We start from the raw sequence: 26,728 nt of genomic DNA, 5'->3' as shown, positions 1-26,728 counted from the left end.
CTTTTTAATTGCTCGAAAATCTAATTCTCCTTAAATCATAAATATTTTGTTTTGTTGACTAAACCTATATTAACATGTTAATCTATATTTATACAGCATTGATACTGTAATTTAATGATTGTCCTAATAAACGTCCTATGGTAACTGAAGAATCATCAAATGAAGGTTGAATTATGGCCATCAAGACCAAAATTTTGGTTTTATTTTGTTTTATTGCTTCCTAAATTCCTTCAGAATTTGCTTTCTTGCTATGAACATAAAATGTTTTCTCTACTTTTTTCTTCTGATTACATATTTATTGATTGTTATGTTAAATATTTAATTTTTAGCACTTATGATTTAATGGCACCTATGAGCGGTCTCTTCTTTAAAGAACTTGAAAGAATAAAGCAGACAGCAGTCTGTGTTCTTCAGAAGCTTACCTGCTCATGGGATCAGGGAGGTTACATGGCAGTGGAGATAATGCTTTGCTTATGGCAAGTTTTGTACACTTTGCTTTGGCTTTTTATTTGGTTTTATATTTTTTCTTAGTTTTAAAAATTGATTTATATATGTTTAAAATACTGTTATTGTGTGTGTGTCCCCAGGTTTTCTTTTTAGGCAGATCTGGCATGGTTTTGGTTCCTGGGTTTATATGAGGGATGGACTGTGCCGTTTTTATAAGCTACCTACATCTGTATACAGATGCAATATGATTTGTTTTTACTGGTTAGAGTGGTGAATTGAGATAATGTTTAGTTTGGTATTGCATGTAATTCACATGTGAATCAAGCTTTTTTCATATCTGTTTTTCTTTCCCAGAAGAATGCCATCTACTCAGACCATGTTCATTTTCCTATTTGATTTTCAATGATATTAACTGACCTAAGCCTGATAGCAGGGAACTTGGAAATGCTAGTTAAACAATTGTAAAGAGGAATAGATGTTTAGATCCTCTTGATAATGGAGTTAATATAAATAAGCAAATAAGATTTAAAGCCAGAAATATTAAGTAAGCTGCATACTCTGTGTTGAGCTGGCTAATCTGTTCCAAGAGAGCATGTTGAAACTCCAGTGCTGTATAAAGCAGGAATAAAAGATTAAAGATAAAGAGTAGTGACCGTTAGCAGTCTCTAAATTATTTTGCCAAAATTCTTTGGCTTATGGCCCCACAATAAAGCAAGTACATAAGAACTCTCAGGAAAGCATTAATTTTATGAGAATGTATAAAGAACATACACTTGAATATGTGAGCCCTGGTTTAAACCCCCAGCACCAAAAAGTAAAACAAAAGAATATACACTTACTATGTTATATTTATAGGAAGTATCTGCTATATCTTCTGAAACTGTAAGGCCTGCTTGAGTTATGAAAGATATTATTTTATTAAGCTCCTAAAATCATTAAAAGTGATCCATAATACAGAGGATTAACTGATTAAATGCATGCAAATAAAATTTACACTACTTTTGTATTAAGAAATCTTTATTGCTAAAAGTTTGTCTTTGTTTCTTTAGTTAATCATAACAACAGTTTGTTAGTATCTTCCTTTAACTTTCCCTAAACTAAGTTTGAAGAGATTTTTTTTTTTAAAAAAAGTTAAAAGAGGTCTCAAATTATATTCTGGATCAGAACGTCCTAAAAACTATGAAAAAGAATAAGGATATAGAAGAGAGCATTGTGTGATTCTGGCTTTATGGAAAAATGCAGAAGAATCAAACAAATGAGAGAGGCTTTATAGGGGCAACTCCAAAAATACTTTTATTGAGTGTTTAATATGTAATGTAGGTGGCCAGACATTTAATCAGCCCCATTTCAAATGATGGAACCTCTGCTTATGTGCTAGTCATTTTAAAATCATTGCATTGAGAGATTGTGAAGACTTATTGCTTTCCTGGTTAGCACCCTTTTCAGATGGGCCCTGTTTCTGTGAGTGCTTGCTTTCCAATGGTGAAGCCATGACAGAAATCCTATAGCCACTTTATTCATTTTGCCATGACCAAAATTTCTTAGTTAATTTTAGGAAAAAAAATCAATCTTGTATCCCAAAGTGAGCATTTTGTAATAATGACATTCTTTCTCATTCATTCATTCATTCATTCAAGGGGACAGGCACTGTTGTTCTAAGTGCTGGGGAAATAGAGAGGAATAAAACACAGATGAGGAACTTGTCCCCAGGAAGGCTGTAGTACAGAGGGGAAAGAGACTTTCAACAAATAGGCAAAAGGTATAACTGTCATTTTTGTTAAGGGCTTTGAGTGTAAAGAACAGGAGAAAATGATATAAAGTAGCAGGGCAACCTGCTGTGCTGGGAGGTCTTGGAAAGCCTCTTTGATGAGCTGAAAACTGAAGGGATGTGGAGGACAGCCATTTAAGAGTCTCCGGAGAGTAGTAGGTAACCTAGGTTCAACAGCTTGGTGAAACAGAGAGGAAGGTGTGGCTGGAACTAGTGGGTGGGGGTGGGCTATGACTGCAGAAGAGGTCAGAGCATTTCATAGTTAGTTTTATTCTTAGGCGGTGTAAGGCCATTGAATGCTTCATGCAGGACAGTGATTTGATCCCACTTATAGTTTACAGTGATCATTTTGGTTACTTTATGGAGAGTGGATTGGAATGGGACAAGTAGGAATCTTCATCACTGGTCCTTATGATATTTGATGGTGGCTTGGTTGAGATGACTTGTTCAGACAGTAGAGTGTGAGGTAATACCTGAGATACATTTATTTGAGGTTGAGTGACGAGAACTTCATAATGGATTGGATTCAGGAAGTGAGGGATGGCTTCCAGATTTCTGGCTTGAGTATACTATGATCCTGATAGTTTTCAGTATCTTAGTTGATGATCTGTTAAGTCCATGAGGAAAAATAATCTAACTATTTACTAACTCTGTTTTTTCTATAAATGATTTACTTTGAAAGAATATAAAAATATCAATGATAAACATTTTTTTATGCAAGAAGTAATCATTCCAAGGTTCATTTGTGACATAAATATATGCACTTTTTAGAACTAACCCTTATTTTGTCTTTAACTTAAAGATATCAGATAAAATAGCACTGGAGATTTTGCTTGCTTTTTGTGTTACAAAATTTCACCACTTGTATTTTTGTTTTCTTGAATTTGACTTTCATCCTTACAATAATGTCTTAACTGAAAATGGATTTTAAAAAATAAACTGTTGTTTTCAGTTTTAGAGATGCAGTAATTTAACATTAAAAATAAAATGGCAGAAACAGAGTTAGGATTGGAATTGAACTAATTCCATTATATTTTTGAAGTTTACTTTCTAAATTGTGTCCACAGTGGATGATGAGTGGTACTGCAGTTAGGCCATTCATCTTGAGGTTAAATTTAAGTAAAAATCTAGAGGAGAAATATTTTTACCTCTAATTTAAGTTCTTAAATTTGGGAACACTTTAAAATATAGCTGTTATATACATGTTACATAATTTAATCCTAGTGTATCTTTTGAAAAAGGATAATTTTTCTGTGGTCTTTGATTGTTTTAATTATTTCCCCACAACATATTAAATTAAAGTTTTAGTTGTTAGATTTTAATATGTGATTTGAACTTCTGACATCTGGAAGTTTAAAGAATTTGATTGTCAAGATAAACTTCTAAAATACTGTAGTCCTTTATAAAATCTTTATACCACATAGTATAAGTGACTTCTTTATAATGCATACGAAAGCAAGTTTCTACCTGTTGGAGTTTTTAAATTCATTTAATTTTCCACTTGGGTTTTAGTTTCCAATCTATATGTCATAAGTCAATACAATGGAAATGTGCAATGTCAGGTATAAATAAAATAACAATAGCAAATAGTTATTGAGTTTTCTTTTGACTGGGCTCTGTAAAACTTGCTATACATTTTCTCTGAATCCTAGTTTTATGGTTTAGAGTGGTATCCCCCAAAAGCTCAAATGTGAGACAATGTAAGAAGGTTTGGAGAAATGATTAAGTCATACCCTTAACCTAATCAGTGAATTAATCACTGATTAACTGAGTGGTAACTGAATTGGTGGGGTGTGGCTGGAGGAGGTGGGAATTGGGGGTTTGGCTTTGGGGTCTATATTTTGATTCTGGAAAGTGGAGAGTCTGTCTCTGCTTTCTGACCACCATGTGAGCTGTGTCCCTCTGCAACACTGTTTTGCCATAATGTCCTGCCTCACCTCAAGCCAGGAGGAACGGAGCCAGCCTTCTGTGAACTAAGACTCTGAAACTGTGAGTCCTTAAATAAACTTTTTCTCCTTTAAAATTGCTCTGGGCAGTTCTTTTAGTCACAGCAGTGAAAAAGCTGACAAAATGCCTAGCAGTGAATCTAGAGCAGGTACTTGACAGAGGAAGAAATGACTTGCCAAAAGCAAAAAGCTAGCAAGTGGCACAACAGGAAGCCTGGCTCCTGAATCCTCCTCTCAACTAGTGTTCAGCCTCCTCATTAGTGGATTGTGACTGAGGCAGATCTGTGTTTGATTTCGCTTCTCAAAGCTTTGCCATCTCTCATCTGATTGCTGCAGTAGTGTGCCCCTTACCTCCTATAGCCTGTTCCCCCAGAGAGATCTGTTATGGAATCAATCCGACCATATCACCATCTTGTATGAATTACTAACAGGGTGTGGTAAGTAGTTATAATGCTCTTACATCCCCAAGATAGGAGACCATACTCCCCGGAAACTATGAATATTACCTTATTTGGAAAAAGGGTCTTTTTAGGTATGGCTAAATTGAGGATTTTGGTGATCCTGGATTATTTGAGTAGGGTCCAAATGCCATCACATGTGCACTTAAAGGAGAAGGCAGAGGAAGATTTGACACAAACATGGAGAAGAAGTCAGTTGAAGACAGATTAGAGTGATGCAACTACAAGTCAAGGAATGCCAGCCACCACCAGAAACTGGAAAACTGGAAGAGCCAAGGAAGAAGATTTTACCTTGTCTCTGGAGGGCACCCTTCCCAACTCTCTCTTTGATTTTGACAGAGTGATGCTGATTTAGGACTTCTCACATTCCTGAACTGGGAGAGATTCAATGTCCACTGTTTAAGCCGTTTAGTTTAACCTAACTTGTTACAGCAGCCATAGGAAAATGAGTACAAGTAGCTTCTCATTTCAGATGGAGTAAAACTTCTTTCCATGTTTTTTCTGACTCAACACCCGCCAGTCTTTCCCCTTTGTTTCATAAGAGCAGAATCTTTGTCAGTCTGGTTTATCACTATATCTCCAGAATCTGGATAATGCCTAGCAAATAGTAAGTACTCAAAAACAATTCTAAAAAAGTGATGATTGAACTTAACCTATTTTGTCTCATCCCAGATGTGGAACACCCATAAAAAGCTTAAATTGAGCAACAAATATACCACTTATGATAACTTTGAAATAATTACTATTTTTAGAGGTCTGTTCTTTTGAGAAAAGTAATAGGTTAATGATTAGAGCATTAAAACATAAATATTATGATTTATAACCTATGTACCTGTGTTAGTTTCATTGAAACATTCACAGAATTGAAAACTTGGGACTTAATGGGTTAGTATTCTGAGATGAAAGTCTTTCCCCGAAAAACCAGCAATGCATTGGCCCAATTTGCTGATGGCATTCTTGGATGAGAAATAAAAATGGAGTATTAGTGGTATATGGGAAAGGGAGATGATACTGTTATATAATAGACTAAGGAAAAAAGAGATATAATAAATCTATATGAAAGTTGATTCTTTAAAATTGGTGGATGTGATATGGCAATATTCTGAAAGATTAATTAGTTATACTTTTATTAATTTTGCATGACTTTATTTTCATATGTAGAAATAGGAGAAAAATTTCACAAATTTCTCCCAATATTTTCTATCTACCGAATATAGGTAGATTTTTAAAAGTGATCTTACTTGGATTTTTTAATAGAAATATTTGGAATAAGAAGCTTTCCTTATTTTTAAAAAGTGTTGTTTCAAGCAGCAGAGCACAGTTACATGGACAAAAGATAATAATGTGTTGAGCACTTCCTGTGGGTCAGGCACTGTGCTTAGGGCCTTAGAAACACCCTCTTCAGCATTATCATAACTGCACATGATGTATTTATACTCATTTACAGTTGAGAAAACATAGGCTTGAAAGTTTAGTGTTTGAGTATTAATATCTTGGGGTTGTTTCTAGGAAGCATGACATAATATAATTTGGTTTGACACTTCTTCCCCCAAAAGAAGTAGTCTGAACTAAGGAATAGACGAATACTGACAAATGATACAAGTCACATTCTTCTTTGGTTTGCAGCTCAAAACATATGCCTGTCTTTCTCACTGTAGATGATGTTTTCTTGAAATAAAGCAAAAGTTAAGTTCTAAGGAAAGCAAAAGGATTTTGTGAAAAAACCAAAATTATACATCATAAACAGAACATGTTGTTCCAGATCCCCTGCAGACCATCAAAAACCCACAGTGGAGTACTCTTTTGACAGGCCGAACGTTTAGAAGATAGTGAAATATTACTTCTGTAATGTAAGTTTGCGGGAAGGTGATCATTGGGGGAGGATTGACCCCCTGGGGCAGTTTTATGGTCAGAGAGGCATAAAATTATATAATTTTTTCTTATAGTTTACTGAGTAAAAAGAGAAAAGTATTAATCAAAGAGATTGGCATGAACAGATGACACAAATTCCTCTTTCTTTCTTTATAGCTCAAAAATAAAAGTACTTCACCACAGTGTATTTGGAGGATAATATTCGCATTGTAATTTTTTCTTTTTTTCTATTTGTATTGAAGGACAAAATTGATTGACATTACTAATTACAATGATAATTAAAGTTTGATGGAAATGTTTACTGAGTATATAGTTTTTCTGGACATATAGAGTTATGTAAACCAACATTTCTGATACATCTAAAATTTACCTTTCAGAAATTCTAGTGGAGAACAGGGTTTTCACATGTGTTTCTTAGTCATTCAGTAATTTTTTTTTAACCTGTCTGCAATAAAAATGAACTAAAATTTTTGAAATTTTTCTAAATGTGTAGCTAAGCTTATAAGAAAATAAGGAAAAGTTCCAGGGCTCAAAAACAAAGCAGTCAGTTCCACTCCTACTTAGGGTATAGAAAGCAGCAAGAAGCCGTCGCTCTTGTTCTGACACTAGTAGGTTATCCACAAAACCCTCAGGATCATAACTTTTCTTGAGCTTTATCAGAGCTGGTCACAAGGAAACCAAGTGAACTTACCTCTAAAGATAAAGAAACCTTCTAAGGAAGAATGAGATGCAGAGGCACCAACCTTTGGCAGAATATAGGAGAAAAAGGTGGCTATTACACAGGGGATCACAAAAAAATCATTTAAACTTTCAACAGATTTTTATGGGCTGACTCTAGCCCAGCAGAATCCATTACATTTTAGATAACTTGGAGCTCCAGACCCAAGAAAGCCTTGCACTCACCCACTTGCAAGCTCTAGCCCCAGGTCTCCACTGTTGGCTCATGAAATTGGGAGGCAGGGCAGGTGTGATGGTGATTAGCTGCTGCTGAGGGTCAGAAACAAACTCTGTCTATTGCCTCAGAACCTTCTCTCTTGTGAAGCAAAGGCCTGATCTCCTGGGAAAAGGTGCAGTGAACTTTCCTGCTTTTAGGGCCTGCTTCTGTGGCTGTGGTAGAAGCAAATTCAGCCAAGTCTCTTGGATAATGTTTCTGGAAAAAGGGTGGAAACCTGAGCCTCTTTCCCTTGGGAGAAGGGTGGGAGATATTAGACCTAAGACCCTGAACTTATAGAAAGCAGAGGTCTGCTACCAGTGTGGAATGGGCAGGAAACAACCCTGACAAAGATCTTTCTTCCCCAAGATACAAGGTCATAGGATAGGAGCACTGATAAAGCTCCAGTGCCGAGGCTCAAGCTGAAAGGCCCGGATCTGAGATGAGGTCGGATTATGATAGTCAGGAATCTCTTACCTTCACCATTAGCTTAGCATATGGTAATAAACAACAGTGGTCCCTGACCAGAGTATGGAGAGAGACTCCTGCTGAGTGGAGCAGGAACACTGAGGAAAATATTTCAGGCTGCCCATTGAACCCAAGGTAGCAGTGATCTGCTGCCAGGGGGAGTTTGAAACTGTGATGTTGTGAAAGTTAGCAACAGCAGAGCTCAAACCCAGCTTAACTACTGGATAGACTTATTCATCCCCCATATAGAGAGCCTAGCAGAGGAGGCTTGTCCGTTTCAGAGCACAGATACTGTTACCTCCATCTTCACTGAAAATCCACCTTTCAGTCCAAAATTTCTAAGTACACAAAATAAGGGGGATTAATGACCAAGACATAAAGCAAACAACAGGTCTAGTATTAGCAATGACCCAAATATTAGAGGTATTAGGAAATTTAAAATAATGTTTTTTAAATATGTTAAAAAATCTGGTAGAAAAATAAAATACATGGACATATAGGGGGTTTCAACAGTGATGATACTATATCAAATGCTAGAAATAAAAAGATGCTATCAGATTTCTTCAGTAGGCTTATCAGGAATTTGGACACAATTGGAGAAAAGTCAGGGAACATGAAGATAGACATTGTTCAAACCAAAACACAAAGATAAAATAGTGCAGAATGATAGTCTAGAGCGTCCAGTGGTTTTGAGACAGTGTAAAGTGCTCTAATGCCTAGAGAGTCTCAGAATGAGAAAAGAGGATAGGGAAGAAAATCATTTGAAGAAATAATGACTAAGACTTTTCTGAAATTAATGAAAGAACAAAGCATGACCCATGAATCTCAGAAGGCACCAAGCAGGATACATACCCCTGCCCCCAGCTACAGCAAAATAAAACTGCTAACATAAAAAAAAAAGTCAGTCTTGGGAGCAGCCAGAATCAAAGGAAATGTTACATACTAAAGAAAAAAGGTGAGGATTGTTCAGAAACTGCAGAAAAATGGCACAGAGAGTTAAACAAACAGACCAGCCAACCCACACGTACCCTTAAAATCTTAAAATTGTAAGTTCATTTTTAACATAGGTACAGCAGCAATTCAGTACCGACAGGGCAGGCTTTTAAACAAATGGCATTGGAACAATTGAAGAAAGTCTGCATGATGCACCAAACCGAAGAACAACAACAACGACAGATCATATACCTACATGTTAAAAACTAAAATCATAAAACATCTAGAAGAAAACATAAGAAAAAATCTTTGTGACCTTGGTGAGGTAGGCAAAGATTTTTTAGTATAATGATTACAGTTGGATCCATGGAAGAAGAATTTGACAAATGTGAATGTTCTTCAGAAGACAATTAATGTTAAGAGAATTGATGAGACAAGTCAGAGTGGGAAAAATATTGTAAAATATTATAAATTACGTATCTTATAGATGACTTATGTTTAGAATATGTAAATGAATCTCAAAACTCAATAATAAGAAAACAATTCAGTTGAAAATTTGAAAGACATTCACCAAAGGAGATTTGTGGATGACCAATAAGCATAAGATATTGAACATCATTAGTCATTACAGAAATGCAAGTAGATCTAGTATATACCTATTTAAAAAGCTCTGACCATACCAAGTATTGGCAAGAATGTTCACTGCAGCTTTGTTTATAATAGCCAAAGCTGAAAACTACCCAAATATCCATCTACAAGTGTGGTGCAGCATTCTAATGGGATAATACCTTTTCTATATTCCGGTTCCAAGCTCTTTGTTGGTTATGTGTTTAAATATCTTCTAATCTGTGATTTATCCACATGTCTTAAAGTTTATTTTGCAAACAGGATTGGGTTTTATTTTTCAATTCAATCTGACACAATTTTAATTAAAACATTTGATCCAAAACATGAGAAAAAAAGAAAAATCATCCTATTAAAAATACCATTTAAATCTATTTACATTTAATGTAATCACATGTCATCTTACATTGCATTTGCTTTTTCTTTTTGCCCACTTTTCTATGTTCCTTTTTCCCTTATTTATTTCCTTTTTTAAAATATACAGTTTTATTCTACTTTCTCTGCCTTCTGTTGGCTGGGAAGTTATATACATTTTTTTCTTCGCTTTTGTTACTAACCTTAGACACTGCAACAAAGACTAGGCAAATTTTAATGTTCCTCAGTATTTTTGCCCTCTTTCTGTCTGATACATGATCCTTACAACTCTTTAATTCCATTTAATCATCTTCTGACTTATATATTAATGCTTTCAAGCACTTTAATTATTTATGTACTTTAAACCTCACAGATATTTTTATAGTTATTATTTTATGTAATCAATATTTATTTAGATTTTCTACATATTTATCAATTCTTATTGCCTATAGTATTTCCATTTGGTATCATTTTTTTTTCCTTCATGAAGAACACCCGTTAGTATAAATTCTCTGTTTGTTGATCTGAAATGCATTTTACACACATTTTAAGTAGATTTTTTATTAGCCTAGGATTTTACAGTGCCAATATGTAAATTTCTTTGGGGGATTATGTACAGCTTCTTGAATCTGACTTATTTTGTCAGTTTTGGAAAAGTTCTTTTTTTTTTTCAAATGTGGTTCTACCTAATCTTCTCTCTTTTTCTCGGACTCCCATTTCACTTATACTTGATGTTTTCATGATATCACCTATATCTTTAACCTTCTTTTATTTCCCAGCCTTTTTTCTCATTGTGATTTTTTTTTTTTCCGGACCTGTCATCCAGTTTACTAATTCTTCTATGTCTAACCAGATTTTGATTTTGATTATTGTACTTTTTCTGGCATAGAATTTTTATTTAACTTTTTAATAAATATGCTGTAAGTTTTTAAAATATACATTAGAATCCCCTGTTGAAATTCTTAGTTGTGTCTTTTATTTCTTGCACCAGGTATGTAACAGGGAACACCAGTGTTTCTGTTTTCTGGTGGTTTGGTCGTTCTCATTCATGTCGTCTTCTCCTGTGTCTGGGTAGTATTGATTGTGTGCTTGACCTAGTATGTGACAGATTATTTGTGGAAATGGTTTGGGACCTAGGGGAATCTCATCCTTCTTCTGGCCAACACTGCACTAGCCATAAAGTCTCTCGGTCCCCTTTTAGTATGGGGCTTCTCTCCCTGCCAGGCCACCTATGGCAGGAGGGGCTGCCAGGGCCTCTGCAAGGCAGCCAGTGAAGTCTCTGAGGCTTTCAGTCTCTTAGACTCTTCTATATATAATCAGCAGGTATCTTGGGGAGGAAGCAGGCCTAGACCTACATGTTCTCTTTTCTTGATTTCTGGCATTTCTTGGATCATTATCCTGTTAGTTTCCATGTGCCCTTATGCAGAGGATTTCTGTTTTGTCCAGCTTTAAAAAATTATCATTATTAGAAAGTTGACTGGGATTACTTAAGTTTAGAAGAGGAAGATTCCTTTCCTTTATTACTCCTTCTTGGTTTAATTTCAGAATGACATTAACCCAAATGTTTCTGTTTGCAACCTGCACAGGTTCTGTACACCTATGCCCCCTACTGTGCCCTGTCGTCACCCCTACGTCCACTCTGGTCAGTTGGTTATTTTCTAGGGATATGGTAGTAATACTTTAGAACATAAAATTAAATATTCTGCCCAAACGCTGTGGCAGCCTCCTCATTTACATGTCATGCTCTCAGCTTCCCTCTGTTGAGGTGGAATATCACGTTCACAGCAGGAGCTCTCCACTGTTGTCTCTGTTCCCTCCACAGGAGACCCCATGCCTTTAAATACCATCCATGCAGACCACTTCCTTATCAGCAGACCTTTCCTGAGTATCAGATCTGTCTGTATGACTATCTGCTTGTCATCTCTTTTTATAAGTCTCAGAGGCATCTCAGAGTTAGCAGTTGCCCCAGTACCCAAGCTTCCTGCACTGTCCTCCATCCTAATATGTCCTCATACTCTCTTCCTGGTTTATAAGCCAGAGTTTTGGGACTCATCCTTGGTACCATTGGTTGGTTCTTTTACTGACAAATTAAGTAATCCTGTTTCTTCCATGACTTACTATTTCTTGGCTCTGCTCACTCTCTCCCACTGCACTGCCTCCACCCTAGCCAGGCTCTTATGAGGGCCATTGCAAGTTCGTGTCATAGCTTTGCAAGGGATCTTCACCCTCTGTCTCCCTCCCATTCCATCCCACCTCTCTCCTTTTTGATTCATTTCCAACTTTATAATCAGCTTGATATTTCAAAGCATTTAAAGCTATAATTTGCATATTCTCTTGCCTAATGCTTCTAAGGCTGTGCATAATTGGCACTATTTCACCACCTCGACAAACCCTCTCACTCTGCACCAGGCTCGCTGATGGGTCTTCTTTCAGTTCTTTTCATCTGCATGCTTCTCCTTACTTCTCAGTGCTGGGAGTGCCTTCTTTCCCACCCTTGCTGTTTCCTCTCTCTCTTTCCCACTTTTTTTGTCTAGTATTTATTTTTATTCACATATGTCAGTTGTCACTTCTCAGTAAAGCCCTCTCGGACTCCTCACAGGTCACCTTTCTTATGGCATATTGTACTTCTTATCCTTAGCCCTTTCAGAGATTTAATGACAAATTAGCAGTGTTGTCAGGATGTAAGGTGCACTGCTAGCCCTGCTTACCGATTGCTAGGTCTCTAGCACCTACTGAATGCCTTGAATGTAACTAAATGAGTTTTTTTTTTTTTTTTTTTTGAGTGTGAATGTATACAGCCAGCAGAAGTCACTCTAAGGCAGAGGACCCTATCTTTGAACTTTTTGCCAAGTTCTTGGAACCTTAGCATGATACTGGTACTTAATAAATACTGTGGATGAAATTGAAACTACATTCTCTTCAGAATTAGATTTTTAGTGACTGACTAGAAAAAAAGCCCCATTTCTATTTGCTTATAGAAATTACCAAATTTGCAATTGCTACTTTTTCACCAAGAAAACAGTTTGTAATTTTTTCAAAAAGATTTAACTAATTAAATATTGCTATGAGTTATTTAAAATGGTTATTTACAGTGATCACGTTCATTAAGTAGATATTACCTTCATAAGCACATACTTTTGTTGGCAAAGTTTGACATTGCTGCCTTACATTTTTATCCTAAGTCATAAAATTATCCATGATTCTAATTTATTATATGTAAAAATGACTTTGCAGAATATTTCAGCTGGAGGTTAAATTTTGAAACCATGGCCCTGACATATATTTTGTTGGTCTTAAGATTTTGCATGGCAGAACATGTCACTGTACATCATAGGAGTCACATGATAGTTGCTGTTGTTACTGGTATTTCCTTTATAGAAAGGGCCTTTGAGGGAATTTTTATGTGGACCTCCTCATGAACCTTGTGTTTAATCCCTGAAATGTTATTCTGTCTACTGTCTACACTTTATTTCCCAGTTCAGACTGACTTTCTGTGCTCTCAGTCACTTTTTTCCATCCTTTATTTTGGTGCAGAATGTGAAAATCAGTGATAGTGAAAAGAATGAGGTATTATAGTGAATTGTAAAGGTATTTTAGAGTTAGCATGTTCCAATTATTCAAATTTTAACTCAGTTTTAAAGTCTGTTACAAATATTGCAATTTTATAATGAAAAGAGATATTCACTGTCATTTTTAATTATTGAAAATTCCCACATTTATTACCTTCAATACCCCACATGTTTAGATCCGTATTAATTTTTCAAAAAAATCCAGGATGTTATCTCTAAAAATACACAAAGACATTTTGTAATTTTCCAGTTCCTTTACCTTATTCAAGCACCATTCTCTGAAAATGTGCTTTCCAGTTTTATTAAATAAGATTAGTTTCAAAACATATAGATCTAAAATATTTGTTCTTTTGGACTAATGATTTATATAATGTTTCCCTATATATGTATTGTAAAGAGATATATCTATAAAATTTTTTTTTAGTTGTAGGTGGACATAATACCTTTATTTTTATGTTTTTATGTGGTGCTGAGGATTGAATCTAGTGCTTTGCACATGCTAGGTGAGTACTCTACCATTGAGCCACAACCCCAGCCTGAGATATATCTTTTGATGGATATAATGTAGGTTCATTGGAGATAGGGCTATTTCCCTCTCTGCATGGAAGGAAGATATCACATTGTTTTACAAAACGCTTTCTTGCACCTTCATGCTAACTCAAGAACAAATTTTAAACATATAAGTGTCTGGTGAATTTCCTTCCTTGAGTGGGAATAGTTTTTTAAATTTGGAAATGTATCATTTTCTCATTTATCAACTGTCTCATTTCATTTTTGAGGAATTCAAATTGGGCTGGCAGCCATGCGATAATATATAAGAGGAATGGTAACTGGCCTTAAGGCATTCACTTAAGCAATAGAGAAATTTACTTTTCAGTGTCTTCCAAGGTCCATGAGGATACACACTTATATATCCAGAGAGTATGGATCTCACATATATTTGTCCAGAGGGTGTGACTCTGTGGAGGAGAACGCTTTGGGGTAAGTATCATGCTCTCATTGTACTATGTATCAGAAACATATGTTTAGAAATCATTTGATTTTTTAGCAGTGATAAAATCTCTTAGTCTGTGCTGGTTTCTTAACAGTGGACAGTTCCAGATGTTGAAGTCAGCACAACAAGAGAAAAAACCAAATCCTGATAAGACTTGAGGATTTTTCGAAAATTAAATGCAAAATAGTTGGGGCAAATGTTGCTGCGGGAGTCAAGACTAAGTCACTCAGTAAGAAGAATGAAGCCGGAGAGCTCCACACGTTCTTGTCTGCACACAGTTTGCATATGTGCAAACCCTGGACTTAATGACTTTAGGGGGCAGAATTCAGCTCTTGGAACTTAAAACAGCAGACTCACCTGAACTGGAATGTGCATTGTGGCCCTCACTATTTAAATATTTCTTTGCAAAGTCCTTCTGTTTCTAAATAAAGTCTATGCCTTCTGAAATCTGTAACGATGATGCACACTGGCCACATCAGATCTTTCAAAAATGTTTTCCAAATTCAAAACTGTTAGTGTGAAACAAATGTTTGTTTTGGAAACAGTTAAAACAAGGGAGATGGGAGGATTGGTTTCAGAGACCAATTACCACTTCTGCTTTATGCCTTAATATTCCTTCTCTTTTTCTCTCAGCCAAGAACTCTTAAGATAGATGTGTGATGGATTTTTGGTTGAAAAAACTTGTAAAACAACATTTTTGTGATATAAAAGCTTAGAACAAAATAAAACCAAACCCAGCCACCTGAATGTGTGATAGATTGCACAGAAGGATTTGCCGTGGCAGATGCTACTGCCAGATGTCCCTCACTGCCATATGAAGGCTTAGAGTTGGTTTAAGCCTTGCCTTAATCAATGACAAATGGATGTGCAGGATCAGTGAGGAAGAAGTCAGTACTTAGGGGTCTTTGGCTTCTGGCAGGCAAGGGGTAAGTCATAGAGTTGCCAGTTACTAGCTCACTGGCCTTCAGCAAAATACTTCTCTGCCCTGAATGTTTTTTCTGCTGTAAAACCATGTATGTTACCTCTCATATGGTGACTGGTGGTGGTCCCACTGTGCTGAATCAAGGAATCTGGGTATAGAATGTAAACCATCGTCACAGAGCTGTTGGGGCAGAAGATGGCATGGACCACTCCTTATGGGACATGATAGAAAAAGGAGTGAGGATCTATGTGATCCATTTTTGCTTTACCTTTGGCCAAATTCTACCAAATCCTTAGTCTTTAGAACTCACCTCAGAATCTCTTGAAGCCACCTTTTAGGAGATGTGGAAACTATGTGTGAAAGGAGAAAGTAATGGGAGCAGAAAGTTTAAGTGAAAGAGCAAAAGACATTTAGTCATCCAGCAGTTGCTTACTGAGTGCCTGCTGTGTGCTAGGAGTTGGGGATGCATTAGTAATCAAATGGACAAAAATTCTTACGGTTAAGTAGATTATGTTCTATTTGGAGGAGAGAGAACGTGAACCAATGTCACATGGGCTGTTGGTGGTGTAAGCTGGGAAGGGGACGCTTTTAGTTTAAAATAGGATCATCAGGGAAGGACTTGTTGAAAAGATGGTGTTGTGTCAAGGCTTGAAAGAGGTCAGAGGTGCACCATGTGGAAATCTGAGCAAAGAACGGAACTGACAGATCCTGAAGTCACTAAAGGGACTTTGACTTTGAGGAGGAAAGCTGTTGGAGAATTTTGAGCAGAAAAGTGGTGTAAACTGATATATTTCTTGAAAGCATCTCTCTGGCTGCTTTATAGAGAATAGATAGCAGAGGGTCGATGGTGGAATCAGGGACTGATTAAGGGTGATTAGACTAATTCAGGCTGGAGACTATGGTGGCTTGGTCTAGGGTGGTAGTGGTAGAAGTGAGAAGTAGTCAGATTCTGGATCTGTTTTGAAGGGAGATTCTTCAGGGTTTATTGATCTTTGATTGGGATGAGTGAGGGGATGACCCTGGAGTTGTGGGGATGAGCAGCTAGAAGTTGAAGAGGAAGATTGATAGAGGAATAAGAGCTCAGTTAAGGTTTGGACCAGGTGAGATTTCTACTTAAATTCTCAAGGGGAGTGTGGAGAAAGTTAGTTGAATGTACAGTGGTCATTATTAAAATGCTCATTTTGAAAAATAAATTGGTAAGTTGTAAAGAAAAGCTGTTTAAATGATTTAAATGCCTATAAAGATTATGCTGTAATTCACATATATATATGAGGGACTGATGTAGAAAGATCAGTATTCCTAAAATCACAGAAATGAAATTTTATTTTATGACTGTGAGTCCCATGATGTTCTAGTAAATTTATTAGTAAGAAAATAGTTATATAATTTCCAAATGTGATTGAACAAAAACACCTTCAACTGCTTTTACATCACACGCACAACTCCCTTTGACCTGTGTCTCTCTCAAACTTCTAGAGAAGTACAGGTAATATGTTTGATGTAGTTTATGAAACATTTTTTAAAAAACTCTTTTATGTGTTGAAAATTCATATTCTAATGTAGGCTTTAGGTTTGAATATGCACTTTAAAATTATTGAAATGGTAAATAGAGATGGTTTCAATATAAGTGATTTCTTTAAAAACATTTTTATATTTAAGAAGTTCTCTTAAAATGTTTACTTCATGGTAATTTATGTTCTTGCCAGGTGTTTTAAAGGGAGAATACATTGGTACATTCTTAAGTGTATTCCTTTTCATAGTAGAGTGCATAATCTTTATTTTGAAATAGAAATACAAGTAATGAAAACGTGTGATTAAGCATTGATGTTATTTTTCTAGGTAGAATGACATCTGTACAATAGCAGTAGCAAAATAGAAATTCAAACCCATCAAAAATGCCTATTCTTTTGTTTAAAGGTTTTATACTATTTATAATTTTTATTCAGTAAAATAATGGAATGTTTTTGATTTTTATAAAAGTCCTAAGACAGTTATGGTTTCTGTAGCCCACTGAATTAAATGATTAGGAACAGATTTAGTTCTCATATAAAGTAATAATACCAAGTACATATCCTTACAATGTCATATGTAGTATTTTGTCGAATATGACTGTGTTTGGTTTCTGTGATCTTGGGTTTTTAAATATTGTAACTGCTGATCGCTCATCTCTGTAAATAGCAAACTCTCTCTGATTACACAGGAAGCCCTGCATGTTGCAGGAGTGGAAATGCAGTTAACGGCTGCGGTAGCATTTCTGACCATTCTGCAAGAAGAGTCAGTGTCAGTCCATACGTATGCCCACTCCTTTCTCCAAGTCATTCTCCTGCATCTGGAGCAAAGGGACACAGGTCAGGGCCTAGCATGCTTAATGATGTTTCCTTGTTGTTTCTTGTAAATGGCCATGGTGTTATTTGAATTCTGTGAGCCTGATGAGGATAACAGAATAAGGCCAGGCTAATAGTTGAGTGATGGTATGACTTAAAACAGCTGTGGCTGTCGCCATACAAAACCCACAAAATTTAGTATCCTTGAAAGCTGAAGACCCATTAGTTCATCTTGTGATTTATACTTTCCTTTTAGACCTTATTATTTGACATATGTTTACAGTATTATTATATAGCAAAATAACGTATCTTGGGTTTAAGATAATCTCCCAAATTATTTTTAAATATTAAATATTTTCTAAATATTGCCTAAGAGGAAAAAATAGAAAAATCTCTTTGAATAGGATACTTTCCATTGAATGTTATTGTAACTATTGATGGCTGGGTTGAAATAGCAGTGGTAAGTGAGACGCTTAATTTAGCATGTTACATGTGTGTCCATCAGGTGTCAGCAACGCATGGCTGGAAACTCTCCTGGCTGTGATAGAAGTATTGCCAAAGGAAACTCTAAGGCACGAGGTAACACTGGTTTTTGTTGATGTTGTTGCTTGTAATAAGTAAGTTTGTTTTTAATACTTTTATTTTATGTTGTGCTGAGAATCAAACCCAGTGCTTCATATGTACTAGGCAACTGTTCTACCACTGAGCTATAACCTTGGCTCATAGTAAGTTTTTAAATTTTGGTCAAAAATGTTTTTTTCAAAGGAATAAAATTGTTTCCCATTTGGAAAGCAACACATGATCACTGTAGAAAATTTGAGTAAAGACAAAATAAATGGAAGAAAAATAATTCATGGTCCTGATATGTGGCTACTTGTAAGATTCTGATATATTTCTCTTTAGATTTCCCTATACATGCTTGGTCTTTGCCATATTAGTAATCATGTTGAACCTGTGTATGATTGTTTTCCACTTAGCATGAGTGTTCTACATTATTTTAAATTTATTTGGTAGTAGTTGTACTACTCGTTAAACATTTAAGGTTGTTTTCAGGCTTAAGCTTTACAATAAAAATAAGGCATTAAGGAACATCTCTGTAGAGTTTTTCCTGTTTTTCAGATAATTTCTTTATCTGTAGCTTCCAGAAAAGTGGAGTTATTGGGTCAGAGGGCACTAACATTCTTAAGCTCTTGACTAACAATATATAAAAATTTAGTTTTTCTAGATTTTTATCAACAGTGTTATTTTCATTAAATTTAATGTGTTAAATATAGAATTAAATCTTAATTAGAATTAAAAATATGCTTCTATTTTCCCATATGTTATATTAACATCAATTTTATTTATTCTTTTGGAATTGTCTGATCTTCAAGTACTATTTATATATGTCATCTATCTGTGTTGTCAATTCTTTGTTATACTTGAAAATATTATTATAAATATTGTGAATTTGTGGTTCGTCTTTTTTAAATATTAGTATATCTTTCTTGAAAAGTTTTAAGTAAATTTAAGAGAATAGCAAAAATAGAAAACTTATCCTCTAATGAAATGATTTTTACATTCTTTGAAGATTATCCCTGACAAACACACACACACACGTTAATCTATATATTCCTCATATATATACATATATATATATATATATATATATATAGAGAGAGAGAGAGAGAGAGAGAGTTTATATATATGAGGGATAATCTATATATTCTATATTTCTATATTTGTGTGCATTTTATATATTTCTATATTTGAGTGCATTTAGATCATTGCAGAATTTACCATAAAATTTATTTCAGTTTTTTTGCTTCTAATTGTTTTTAATTGCATGATTTCTCATCATTTTACTTTAACTCAGAAGACAGACAAAGTGATCCAGGTAATGAGCCAGGTAGCTCAAAATATAAATCAGGTTCTTTAAAAACATTTAAAATATTAAAATACTCTTTGAAGAAAATATCTTACATTAGTGACAAAAATGTATAAAATTTTGTGAATTTGTTTTCTAAATCTTTTCTCTTTAGATTTTGAATCCACTTGTTTCCAAGGCACAACTTTCCCAAACAGTCCAGTCTCGTTTAGTTAGTTGTAAAATTTTAGGAAAATTGGCCAACAAATTTGATGCCCATACGTGAGTATTTGCATATAATTTTTTATCTCTTTTAACAAATTGAATTAAAATGTATAATGATTGTATGATTAATAATTATGTTCAATTTATATTATTTCACATTACATGCAAATTTAGATATTTTAACTTTATAGAATTCCCAGACAGAAATTTTCTTATCAAGAAGTGTTTCTGCTTGATCTCATGGCTTTTCAATTTCAAGATCAGTAAGATTAACTTATTTTCTGCTTCCCATGTGATCTTCATATCCCTCACCTAGTGTACTTTTGAGGATCAAATAGCATTATATTAGGACTTCCAAATTTGGTGAACATGACATAAAGGTGGTTTTCCTGCTTTCTTATGTGTTGGTTCTGAATTTGTTATTTTGAATAAATCTTATGTTGAAGTTTTATGAGATATGTTCATAATTCATATGCTGCTCTGTCAAGATGACAAATACCAAGTGGAAGTAATGGGATGCTATGTAATTATGATATGAGAGTAAAACATGAAGTTGAAAGATAACAGAATGAGCTATTTCATTGCTATAGCCTTTTGCTAAGCTACAGACAGTCATCTGCCAATCCACAATTAACCATTATTTTTAGCTGATACTGTCATATACATAATTTACAAGTAGATGATGATAACATCCAAATTTAATAACATGTAAAAATGATTTGTAAACCAAAAGACTTATATAATAGTTATTAAAGGTGATTTAAGAGTTTGATGGTAATTGCTTGAAAATCTTAATTATTCTTAAACATTCACCCATTACATGTTTCTTTGCTCTCCTCCCTCAGTATTAAAAGAGAAATACTTCCCCTGGTAAAATCACTCTGTCAAGATGTAGAATATGAAGTTCGATGTTGTATGTGTCGGCAACTAGAAAATATAGCTCAGGGCATTGGGTAAGTGCACTTTTAGTTCCTTATGCTGCTGTTGTCTTATTTCTGGATTGTCAAATGAAAGTGTGCTATTAAAAAGGTTCACTGTATGTGATCTTTCAAAGTGATCACGACAAGCACCTCTTGGTGTGTCTGGATTAAAAGAGGTTAAAGGGAATGTGCTGAGCAAGGTGTAGGCATTCAATTAATGTTAATTTCTTTTCTTCTTACTTTAGTTATTTAGTTATTATTCCAAAGGCTTAGATCCAAGAAAGGGAAATGTCCTAGTATAAACCATGCTTGGAATGTAGTAGGGGCATTTCTTTTGGCTGATTATTCTCTGGCTGATGGAGGCTTGTTTCCAACGAGATGCTGTCCTGGCAGCCTCTCTCTCTGTCCCTGTACAGTCCAGACGTCCACTCCCAGCTCTGCTTTCCTTGCCCTTTGGGTGCATGAAGCTCAGGGAAGAAAGGCATAGGACAGCTAGTTTATTTTTTTCTCCTCTAAATCAAATCTCTTACCAAGCTGTAAGCATGATATTAAAGGCAATCTTATCTAAAACCATCTTGGGCAACTTTGTTTTAACAGATTTTTTTTTAAAGGATCTAAATTGTTACCAAATATTGGAGTCTCTTATTTTTCTAGAAGTTGCACTGGTTTTATCTGGTTCTTTGATTCACAACAAGGAAAGTCAATTTATGGTCTTTTATATCATTTTTAATTTTATTTAAGGCCTTGGGAAAGCTTTATGGTGTCACACAAACTCAGAGCGTTGAACTATACTGTTCTATGTCTACTCTTGGATTTAGTAAGCTTGACAGTTTATACTAGAGTAACCAATTCCCTTGTTTTAATCCCAAAACCAACTTCTTTCTAATTGGTCTTCTAAATCTAGGTGTCTCTTTTTTGGGTCATTGTAGACCATAATGAATTCAGTCTTACCCAATCTATGTATATCAGTCAGGATCACAACCTGGGAGGAGAACAAACTGTTACCTTAATCACTTTATGAAGATGTAGAGTATGATTTATCAATTTTTTTCTCATCTGACATTTTGTTAAAAATTGGAGGGTCAAGTGTTTTTAAATTAATCTAAGATTATTGCTTAAGGATTAATTTATAAAAGTAAAACTAGAAATAATCTACCTAGCTTATTAAGTTAGAATCCCCTTAAGAAACTAATTTGCTTAATCATATATGTATTTATTTAATTGTGAATTCATTTGACGTATTAATGACATAATCATAGGATTTTCATGTTATGATAGCAGAAACTATCTAATATGTGATTTCTACTGTGATAGTTAGCTTTCTGTTCTGCAACAAATACCTGAGGTAAGCACTCTAATAACAGAAAAGGTTTCTCTGGGTACGGAGATGCACACTTATAATTCCAGCTGCTCGTGAGGCTGAGGCAAGAAGATCATGAGTTCAAAGCGAGCCCCAGCAAAATCAAGGTGCTAAGCAACTCAGTGAGATCCTGTCTCTAAATAAAATACAAAACAGGGCTGGGGATGTGGCTCAGTGGTTGAGTACCCCTGAGTTCAATACCTGGTACCTACCCCCTGCCCCCCAAAAAGGAGAAAAGGTTTCTTTCGGCTCACAGTTTTGTAGATTCTGGTCCATGATCAATTGACCTTGTTGCTTTTGGGCCTGTGTCAAGGCAACACACCATGGTGTGAAGCATGTGGTAAAGCACATCTCTCATGGCCAGAAAGTGAAAATGAGAAAAAGGAAAGGGTGAGATTCCACATTCCCATCAAGGCGTCAAGGTCCCCAGTGACCAGAAGACCTCCTCTTCTACAGGTTATATCATCTCCCAATAACAGTCAAGAAAATTTAAAAAAAAACCCTAAAAATTTGCTCTAATAAAGTTAATAAACCTTCTGCTTATTTTTCAAAAATTCATTAAAATTTTCCTGATATAAAATGAGACTGCGAATGTGATGATGTGACTACTGGGGTGAAAAAGCTTCAGGGAAGAATAATTTAGATCTAGTTAATTTTTTTTAAAAAAAAAAGTAAAAATGGAATAGAAAAATTTATGTGAACAGTAAATAGTCCAGGACTGGTTAAAAACTTTAGTCAATCAGTACTTAGAAGATGAATTAGCTATTTCAATTCAGAAGAAAAAGATACATGTATAAAAGTTTTCAGAGACAAGTCTTAGATGTGCAATGAAGGGAAGAATGATCTACCTTGAGAATAGCTGATAGTCAGCATACAACAGAGATGAAAAATTATAGACAACAGAAAAGTTCCTTCAAGGCCTGAGTCTGAATATTGAAAGAATAATCCATTGCTGACTCTCTTGTGCACTATAAATTATTTTTGTCAATTATAATTCATACCCCATTTTCTATCTTACACTCGAGAAAACAGTCTATACTTAAACCTTCACTTTATCAAGGTGTGTGGCATTGTAATGGCATCTTATGAGGAATAAATGGAAACAAGTTATGTTGAATAAGAACTATCTGACAGCCGGGTGTGGTGGTGCATGCCTATAATCCCAGCAGCTTGGGAGGCTGAGGCAGGAGGATCGTGGGTTCAAAGCTAGCCTCAGCAAAAGCAATGTGCTAAGCAACTCAATGAGACCCTGTCTCTAAATGAAATACAAAATAGGGCTGGGGGTATGGCTCAGTGGTTGAGTGCCCCTGAGTTCAATCCCTAGTACCCAAAAAATAAAAAAGAACTATCTGATATATAAATATTATACATTCTCTAAAAACCTTTGCGTTGTGTTTCATTCTTTTAGGTAGAATATCTAGTGCCATTCTTCTATATAGAAGTTAGTTTTTGTAACGTCATGTTTTAGGTGAATGGAAAAATAATGTATGACCTGAAATATAGATTAAAAAGATTTTGCTTGGTCTCTATAATTACTACTGATAAGTTTTTCTTATTAGTCTAGATTGCTTCCTGAAGTTGCTTAGAATGGAAAATTATATACTTATGAAGTTTAATATAAACTGCTAGTCATTACAATTTCTACAGGTAACAGTGTTGCGCAGGGGGGAGTGGAGCTGACTTAATCAGTATGAGAGCACTGTTGGGATTTCTTGTGTCCACCTTTGCTCTTCTAGCCAGACGCAAGCTTCAGAGAGCAGGAGCATCTTTATGGTTTTTCTTATTTTCTGTACACCTACCCCATCTACTTGTTTTCAGTAAATTCTTGCTGCAAGTTTGTTGATTTGATTTATTTTCTTCTATTGATTATTGTGCAGGACAGAACTCACAAAAAATGTGGTGCTCCCTGAATTAATAGAACTCTCTAGGGATGAAGGCAGCAGTGTGCGACTTGCAGCTTTTGAAACTTTGGTTAATTTACTTGACATATTCGATACAGGTAAATCTTCACCCAGATACATCTTTGCTTCTGAAAACAGTGCTGTCTCATGTTTTGTGTCACAAATAAAGTGTAAATGTAGATTCAGAATTTTTAAGTTTTATGATAAATATTTAGCCTCTCCTCCACTCTTTCTTTTGGTGTCTTCTCTACTTCCATGGTTACCCTCATGGCATCCAGTATTGCTGCATATTTCACACTCTGTCATTTCTGTCTTCAGAATTTAACTGACTTGTGCAGAGAGCAAGACTGTGGCTTGGGAAGTAACCTTAACTTTTTCCACTAATTCACATTAAGACAGATCCTTACTATAACAATGAGTTTCCCTTCTTAAACTTAAATCCTTACTAGGTGAGTTTCCCTTCTTAAAAATATTTTGATGCCAGAAATCGTGTCTGTGTGAGCAGTATTATGGGATGGGGCATATGAGTGTGAATCAGTAAGGAGGAACTTCTTAGTGTTGTGAAGATCAAGAAATAAAAATCACTAGTTGCTCTACTAGAGTATGACTAAGATCTCTAACTCTAGACAATGAGTTTATTAGTAAACATTAACCATTTTGATAGGGTGGAATTTGGAAGGGTAAATGACAAGACTTAGGTGTGAAGCCTAATTGTATAATTGTAGGATTAAGATTCTCTGGGATTACCAGCTTTTTATCTGAACTAGGAGAGTTTCTTTAGGATTATTGCAATGTAGACAATAATTTATGTGAAAATTACAGAATAATCATTTAGGTAACAGGACAAACCAAAAGAGTAAAAATTATATGATATTTGAACAAATTTCATTGTTCCTATTAATGAGTCATCCTCCAGGCTCCAAACTAGAAAGCCTGGTATTGTTTTTGTTCTCTTGCCTTCACTGGATTAGCATAGGTCTGGCTTTATCCCTGCCCATTCTTTATTTCCCATTTCTCCTATATTGACACTCCAGTCTCACTAAGGTCGTCTCGTTCCATTACCACCCACTCTTGTCATCATCATTTTCAGATTTTTTCTATTATTCTGGGACTAACAAAAGTCCCCCCACCCCTTGTAATTTGTATGTGTATAAGTTGCCACATGTACAGTGTGGGCAACTGGGTCTAAATTATACATTGTTTTGTTTTGTTTTACAGATGACAGAAGTCAAACTATCCTTCCCTTAGTGAAATCGTTTTGTGAAAAATCTTTCAAAGCAGATGAATCAATTCTTATTTCATTATCTTTTCATTTAGGAAAACTATGCCATGGACTATATGGTATGGTATATTCTAAGAATTTCAAAAGTATAGATAACTTTTTCCTGTTTTCTTCTACCTTAGCCAATGAACTTGAGCAATTCTTCAGTTGTAAAACCTATCCTTTAAGTGTGTAAAATTTGATGAGCTCTTAGAATTTTGATAAACTAATTTCAAGCACATTTAGAAAAGACCTTTTCACTAGTAGAACCTATTTCAAAGAATAATGACTTTGGAATGTTTTATGCTTATATAGTATTAGGTTTGTGACAACAGAAGCTCAGGTATGTGAACTATTGCTTCGTAGGAAGAATACTCATCTTTTGTTGAATAATAAATGTATCTTGTAAGTAGTTTTGCATAGAACATAGAATAATACCTTGGTATTTTGAACATATTGCTCAGTTTTTAGTTTATGATAATCATGAGAATTAAGTTAAAATCTTTTGGCATAGTAACACATTTTCTTTATGTGAGTTGCAGACATTTAGTAGATGATTGAAAAAATACATTGCAATCCATAATGAATCCCTGGCTCCCTGATAGTGAATAATGATTGAATGTGGAAGCATTCCGTATATCAAAAATATTTTGAATTCACTTCTCTATTTTTTAGTTTCAATCTTTAAGCTCCAAAAACACCCCTGTGTTTTTGGAGGAAATTTTAGAATATTTACCATAAATAAAATAACAATATGTATAAATAGTCGTAACATTATTCCTATTATACTGACTTGTTTTCTACAAGCTGAAGAAATTAACATAGAAATAATTCCTGCATGACATAGTTCACACTTGTGAAATTGAAGTTAAAATATTATTAAAATGAACATAATATGACCTGCTAGGTTTCTTCATAATAGTTTATCTTTCCTCATTACTTTTGATTCATGAACTGTCTATAACCATATATTTAAAGATTAGGTTCCAAATTTGATTTTATTGTATTTTGAGTTTTTCTTTTTAATTTTTGTTTCAATTGAAATGCTGAACACAGATTTTACATTTGTTTTAGGAATTCTTACTCCAGATCAACACTTGAGATTTTTGGAGTTTTATAAGAAACTTTGTACATTGGGTTTGCAACAAGAAAATGGACACAATCTGGAAAACCAGATTCCACCCCAAGTCCTAGAGCAGGAGAAGAAATATACTTCAGTACGAAAGAATTGTGCCTATAACTTTCCGGTAATAACAATATATTTATATTTACTGAGCATTTTAATTATAGCTCTAAAATATGTGAGCAGATGTCTGCATTAAGAAATATTGCCATATTTGACACTTGCTGCTTAGCGTTATGTGTGGTATATATAGCAGGCACTGAATAAATATTTGTGGAATTTATATTTCTATGTATAAATTAGAATTATGTGCATGCGTTTGGATCTTTCAAAATATGATTTCCAATTAAATTATGGTTCAGAGAATGTGATTTCATTATAATACCAGGTACCAATGAATGTTTTTTTCTCCTTCCTGTTCATCTTCCCCTCCCACCTCCACCAGGCCATGATTGTTTTTGTTGATCCTAAGAACTTTCACA

At 34.9% G+C, this 26,728-nt stretch overlaps 1 protein-coding gene across 1 annotated transcript in view; it reads left to right on the top strand.

Annotated features, from left to right (window-relative positions):
• Nucleotides 1-14,522, top strand: part of Ppp4r4 (protein phosphatase 4 regulatory subunit 4) — a 52,486-nt gene extending 37,964 nt beyond the window's left edge. Inside the window, exons 4-5 of the mRNA XM_026394265.2 lie at nt 14,248-14,351; nt 14,459-14,522. Of these exons, the coding sequence (XP_026250050.1) occupies nt 14,248-14,351; nt 14,459-14,522 (168 nt within the window). The remainder of the gene's footprint in view (nt 1-14,247; nt 14,352-14,458) is intronic.
• The last annotated feature ends 12,206 nt before the right edge of the window (nt 14,523-26,728 follow it).

The sequence above is a fragment of the Urocitellus parryii genome, chromosome 6, assembly GCF_045843805.1.
Source record: "Urocitellus parryii isolate mUroPar1 chromosome 6, mUroPar1.hap1, whole genome shotgun sequence".
Taxonomy (NCBI): Eukaryota; Metazoa; Chordata; class Mammalia; order Rodentia; family Sciuridae; genus Urocitellus; species Urocitellus parryii.
This window is presented reverse-complemented; position numbering and strand designations above follow the sequence as displayed.